This window comes from Nicotiana tabacum, chromosome 2, assembly GCF_000715075.1.
Source record: "Nicotiana tabacum cultivar K326 chromosome 2, ASM71507v2, whole genome shotgun sequence".
Classification (NCBI taxonomy): Eukaryota; Viridiplantae; Streptophyta; class Magnoliopsida; order Solanales; family Solanaceae; genus Nicotiana; species Nicotiana tabacum.
In genome coordinates, this window is record NC_134081.1 from 77,620,176 (window position 1) to 77,626,668 (window position 6,493).

Here is a 6,493-nt window from a genome sequence, read left to right on the forward strand (position 1 = left end):
CATTTTGTGCGTCAACAATTCCTTTTCAGCTTAATTACCCTATCCTTTGTTCCTTCTAAAGACCAAATGGCGGATCTCTTCACAAAGCCACTTTTTGGGGTTTCTCACTCCGAGATTTTGAGCAAGTTAGGGCTCGCAAAGTTACACTCCAACTTGAGGGGATGTTGGGAAGAAGAAACCCCATCCTAATTCTAAGATTCATGGAGATCTGCTTAGAGATAGAGAAGAAGGGTGAAGAAGAAGAAGAAGATGACCTAGAGTCTGTTCCGACCAAATGCTGAGTTCGATATAACCCAAGTTATACTCAGCTCAATGTTTGGGACACGTGGACGAGTCACGACCCTTGGATGAGTTTATGATAGATCAATTATACACCATCTAATAAAATTGATACTAGAAGCTTCCTTCCCTCACGTGACTAACATGTGAGGGAATATAGTTTGTTATAGGAATGGAATATTTCTGTTATTGCTGGACAAATCAGAGTAGGACAACTGTATACATTCTCTTTCTTTTGCTATTCTTTATTTTCAGCTGCAAATGTGTATATATACATGTATAAAGCAATGAATACACAAAAAAAAAAATTTCAATCAGATTTCTTCTTCAATTTCGTACAAAAAATGTTTTATCTAGTCTTTTTAAAATTTTTATTCTAACATATATCTTTACATGTTACATCTATGATCAAACCACTACATCTCATAGGGGGTTGGGAATTATGAAGTTAAACGGTGTCGTTATTAGTGGTGACACTCTGTTTTGATAACGCAATTTGGCATATATCCGCTGTGAATATCTGGTATCAAATCCACAGAAATATCTAAAACTTTAGATTGACCAAACTTAGGGTTTATCGTATTTGTATATTTGCTATGGCGACGCCGGCGAACCCTCCGAACTCCGAATCCGATACCGACATAACAAATCAGGTTACGAACTCCAAATCCGGCCCGAATCCTGAATTCACTTCTGACGCGTTAACCGCCACGATTCCATCTAGTCCTGTCGTCTGCCTCCTTAGGTTCGCCGGTGACTCTGCCGCTGGCGCCTTCATGGGCTCCATTTTCGGCTACGGTAATTGTCTATGCATTTTTCCGTCAACTCATTTTCTTCTATGGTTCAGTAGTCTTCAATTTTCAGTAAGTTTGTTACTTCAGCTAGAATTTTGTGAAATATGAGAAATGAGTTACTTCTGATTGTTATTTTTGGGACTGCGTTCTCTCCGGAATTGTCTATTTTATGCATTTGACAACCTATGTCGGTATCAGTTGTAAATATTCATCTAGACGCTGTGCGTATCAACCTCGTTTGGTGCTGTAGCTAAGCCGTTGTGGTTTTTGGATCTGTTGCAATGGTCTGCTTACCACTCTTGTATGGTTGTTGAGTGCTTACATGGACTATAGTCGTGTATTAATCTCTCCGTCCCAATTTATCTCACATTGAGCATGGAGTTTAAAGAAAGAAAGAGTTGTTGGAACTTTTGGTATAATACAGCCATTTTCTGGCATTAAAATAGTGTTATTTTGTGTGTAAAATAAGAAGCTTAAAGTTAAATTATTTCTAAATATAGAACTTGTCATTCTTTTTGGTATAGACTAAAATGATATTGCCTCAGATTAAATGAGACGGGGAAAAGTGCATTATAATTTATAAGTGTGGCTACTATTTTATAAGTGAGGCAGTTGAAGGCAGCTCATCTGAATCCCACTACTGATTTCTCTTGTCGTCTTCAGTCATTTACTATATTTGATGACAGCCTATTGTCTTGCTTATGCCTTTTCCTTTGACGGAAGCCTCTTATTTTTGTAGGTGTAATGAGCCTCGAGAACCCTACGTTTTCAGATTGTTTGTTATTTCTTCTATTTATTTGTGTAATGGATATTTACTAGGAATTTTTAAGGTTCCTTTAGGTGATAACAGATCGGTAATCTTTCTCCCACCATCACGACTTGAAGTTTGAGTTTTCCTGTAACAAAAACATTCTTTTGTTGCTATTGATAACCATGCATTTTCAGAGAAAGTCCTTTTCTTAATGCTTCTGTAAGATTAAATGGCTTTTGGGGATTTCATAAATGGAATTCCCTTGATGCTTTTCAGAGAAAGTCCTTTTCTTAATGCTTCTGTAAGATTAAATGGCTTTTGGGGATTTCATAAATGGAATTCCCTTAATGCCAAAGATTTGACCTTATAAGTTGGCGATGCATTCAATTTTGCTCAATGCGGTGTTCTATTTCAGGGTCAGGATTGATAAAAAAGAAAGGCTTTAGAGGATCCTTTGGGGAAGCAGGAGCTTCGGCAAAGGTATCACAATCTTTGCTTGATGATATTTTTTGCAAACTACAGTAGAGCTAATATTACTGCCTCTTTTTTGATCTATCAAATTGTGACTTGGTTCAATTCTCCTTTCTAGACTTTTGCAGTTTTGTCAGGAGTTCATAGTTTAGTTGTCTGTTTCCTGAAGAGATTACGGGGAAAAGATGATGGTATGGCACACACTTTGTACAGCCAGAGAGTGAAAACACCTTTTATTTCATTTGACTTTCTCTTCTTTCTACAGTTATCAACGCTGGAGTAGCTGGATGTTGCACTGGTCTTGCGCTAAGTTTTCCAGGTACTTCAAACATTTCCCACTTTAAAACATAGTTATCAGGTCTATGGACTGCTCTTTTTATTGTCAATTCCTTGAGTGGAGACCCGTGAGGTCTCAGGCTCAAATTCCAGCGGAGAAAAAAACACTAGATTATTTCTTCCCATCTGATTAAGCCTTGGTGGACAGAGTTATCGGGTACATGTGGTGGTGGGAGGTAACAGGTACGAGGTAACAGATACCTGGTGGAATTAATCGAGATGCGTACAAGTTGGCCCGGATGGGGCATGTCATGGTGGTATTGTTTCCTTTTTTAAAAAAAAATTTGAGGTCGACTGGTTGAGTTGGGCTTAACTTTGTTACATAAAAGCACAATTAGGCATCTGGAGCTACAAAGAACACTTACTGCATAACTGGAGAATCTTTATGTCTGCGGAAAATGTTCAGGGATCTCACTGCACTTGTTAAAATAGGTAAGGACCTCCAATGCTTTTGACTCTACAATATCATGAAATATATAGCTACAAAAGCATATGGTAGGAAAGATCTATTGATTGGCTCGTAACTTGTAGTTCTCCCCCAGTTTCTGTATAAAATTGGGGAATCAACAGTGCACTAGGAAGGTGGTTTGCATACCTGCTGATGCCAGATGGAGAATAAACTTGGAAATAGATATCTATAGAGAAGAGATGTAAAAACTTGTGGATTTGAGAGGGTACATTTTCATACACCCTCCTCCATTAGGAAGAGATGCTAGAACCAGTGTTCAACTGCTCCCGTCGTTGCAGAGTGTGGGCATCTGTGCATTGAAGATGTGGAGAGTGTTGTTAAATAAGGTGGGAGATTTAAGGATGTCACTTTGCTCACCACCATAATGAAACATATTCGAAAAATGGGTTCGGATTGAGAGAATTAGAAGGAAAGTTGGTGAAAAAGTAAAGATGAGCAAGAGGGTACAACTGTGTCTTTCAATATTTAGATTTATTCCAGCATGTCATGATCGTTTCTTGCCTTACTCAGGCCCATGGTGTTAAGCTCAACAAATGAAAATGATTAGATTGGCTGATATTCATGTATTTCTATGATGTTGTAAAGTGCACATAATTTTCGGTTATAATTTGAATTCTCCTTATTTGCTTTATCGAAGCATTTTAGTTTTCTCTATTTTTTCCTTTTTTTAATATTTAGTTTCTCATTATTATACACAAGTTGTGTCAAGCTCTAAAGAAGTGCTGCTCGTTAAAAGGTGTTCTATTTCTACATTTAACTTGTCTATTATTTTTCTCTCCTCTTTGCATTGATCTATTATTAAATTTGGGATGACATCTGGGTTTCACTATAAGTGTTAGTCAACCCTTTTGGCAAAGTGGAGTGAGAATTAATCTCTCTTGGTTATTGATGCTTCTCAGGTGCACCTCAGGCGCTATTACAAAGTTGTCTCACCTTTGGGGCTTTTTCATTCATCATCGAAGGTCTTAACAAACAGCAACCTGCATTAGCACTAACTGCGCAAACGAATGTCAAAAGTAGGCAATATGGTGTGCTTGCTCCTTTGTCACTACCTCTACCAAGTGAGCTTAAGGAATCCTTTTCATTCTTCTGCCAGTCCCTTGAAAAACGTCGCAAGCACAACAATCATGGTTCTGGTTAGATAGTGAAGAAATGATGTGGTTCTCAACCTTATGTCAATGTTGGCATGATTATGAAGTTTTGTAAATTGTAATTGACTTTTATTCTGCTTTTAAGAGTTATGGATCGTGGTTTTCTAGCTGGTGTAGCCAAGTTTATTTATTAATACGCAATCTGGATAAGTTGTCTAGTGACTTGTGTGACCAATTTCTTCTTAGAAGTATCGTTTTATTTTCAAGAAGAATTATCTCCTAATACCCTGATCAGAAATTGGGGATAACGTTCATAAGAACTGAGTGTATTGCTTTACACTAATAACTTAAAAAACATCAATTACGGAAGGAAATATATTTTTTACATCCAAAATGTCCTAAACCCCCCCCCCCCCCCCCCCCCCCAAAAAAAAAAAAAACTACTTTTGTTTTTTAAAAAGGTGTTTAAACTTTCAATCTTACACATTAAATTTAGACCCAAAATATAATTGATATAAAACTTGATCGTAATGCAAATAAAAGTATGAGTACCATTATTCTATAGGCTACGACGGTAACTTATGAAGTTAATCAATTATCCAAAGCATTTAAGAATTACTAGGAGAAGCGTAGAGAAAATCCTACATTTCTATTTCCATTTCCAAATAAGAAGATATTTACTTTTATTGAGAGAGATTTTAGCGGATGTATTAATGGAAGTATTTCTTAGAAGATTTTGCGGGATACTTAATGAAAAGGAGATATTAATTAATTTTGAAGAGAGAATCAGCATGACCACTTTTAGCATTGTTACAAAATCAAATCTTTCCTTATCCATTCAATTTTTTATTGAAATAAGATCCGCTCAAGAATTTAATACTAATACTACGCTAATCTCTTAGAATTAACAGTGATATGCAATTTGCATAACATCAGAAATACAGGATTATGAAGCCATTGAAAAACCTCATTCGAATGTTAAGTGAATGCTTTCAACCAGCTCCTCTTCCCCGTCCCAATGAAGCCAATCTTGCTTTCATGGTTAATCTTCCTTTTTTCCCTCTTTTATTCTAATATTGTGACATATGATCAGAATCTAAACACGTTCAATTTTTATGTTCTCACCACTCATATTTCGATTATGATTCAGGAATTAATATTTATTTTAGTGATTTTTTCATATGCATCTATATTTCGTGTGAAAATATACATTTACTTAAACCTGTTGCATCCTCCTCTCAATATGATTGATGTAAACTTTTCTTTTGTAAAAAAAATCTGCAGGTTTGTGTAATTAAAGTTAAAGTTCGTTCTGTTGGTTGGCAAAAGGCAGTCAACAGAGTCTTGAGTAGCACAAAGGGTAGGGTATGGTAGAGTTCAATATTTGTGTTTGCATATCGATGTTGTAGCTGATAACTAGTTTTGTTTTCGAGATTACTAATTTTACTTTTTTTTTTTATAGATGGTGACATATACGTAGTTATCTTTTTGGTGATATAAATATAAAATCTCTTTTATATCGTCTGTGTATATTAGTTAAACTCTTTAATTCTTTGTTATTTGGCACGGTATAGCATATGTGTGATCTTGGGCTAGTTTGTTGAGAGGCTCATCATAATTTTTATTTTTAAATGCAGGAGTGCGTCAATTCAAATTGAAAGAAGATGGAAAGGTGGAAGTATCAGGGATAGTGGATCCAGCTTTATTAATGAGAAATCTTGCTAAATCAGGAAAATCTGCAGAATTAGAATGGATTCAATTTGGTCAATGTTCCAGCAACTTGTTTCTTCCTTCACAACCTCCAAAACCACCCGAAAAAGGACCCTTTAGTCAAGGACCATTTCGTAATTTCAATCACCCCAGGTTTGCTCTGCCCCGGCACGGCGGATACCACGGCCTACAACCGCCTCTGCCTCTGCCTCCGCCGCCCTTGACGCCTTATTCCAGGCCTGGGCCGCTGCTGCCTGCATTTTATGGACATGATTCCAGAGATGGTCATATAAGCAATTGCAATGCTATGTAACTAGGCAAATTAAACCCATTATTCTGGAGTGTATGGATTAATTCGTTATTGTTAAGTCATACACAGTCACAATGTAAAGAATTTTTACATTATCAGTACAACTTAAACAAGTTTATTGCTTTATTTATTAGGTTACTTATCAGACTTAATTGTATACAGTCGAAATCGGGTATGCCAGATTTCATAGGCACAAAAAGCTGCCTCGAGAGTAAGCTCGTAATGAACCAGGCTCGAGCTTAATGGCAAAGTACGGAGCCCGAAGATCGAAATGCTTGCTAA

The 6,493-nt window shown here is 36.7% G+C and overlaps 1 protein-coding gene and 1 long non-coding RNA gene across 2 annotated transcripts; both read left to right on the forward strand.

Moving 5' to 3' along the window:
* The first annotated feature begins 789 nt into the window (after positions 1-789).
* On the forward strand, positions 790-4,409 carry LOC142171600 (chloroplastic import inner membrane translocase subunit TIM22-2-like). Its single transcript, XM_075234796.1, has 5 exons — positions 790-1,077; positions 2,240-2,304; positions 2,414-2,486; positions 2,561-2,614; positions 4,000-4,409. Exons 1-5 carry the CDS (start codon positions 876-878, stop codon positions 4,239-4,241), a joined length of 636 nt encoding a protein of 211 aa, XP_075090897.1. The 5' UTR covers positions 790-875; the 3' UTR covers positions 4,242-4,409.
* Positions 2,621-3,750, forward strand: LOC142171602 (uncharacterized). The gene is made up of 2 exons (XR_012701399.1): positions 2,621-3,063; positions 3,163-3,750. It is a non-coding gene; the product is annotated as an uncharacterized LOC142171602 (long non-coding RNA).
* Positions 4,410-6,493: the final 2,084 nt, after the last annotated feature.

Excerpts from the sequence above, each read along its gene's own strand:
- LOC142171600 (XM_075234796.1), top strand. The coding sequence starts at position 876 with ATGGCGACGCCGGCGAACCCTCCGAACTCCGAATCCGATACCGACATA. Across the intron at positions 1,078-2,239 it reads GGGCTCCATTTTCGGCTACG|GGTCAGGATTGATAAAAAAG; the intron begins GTAATTGTCTAT and ends GTTCTATTTCAG. Across the intron at positions 2,615-3,999 it reads TCTTGCGCTAAGTTTTCCAG|GTGCACCTCAGGCGCTATTA; the intron begins GTACTTCAAACA and ends GATGCTTCTCAG.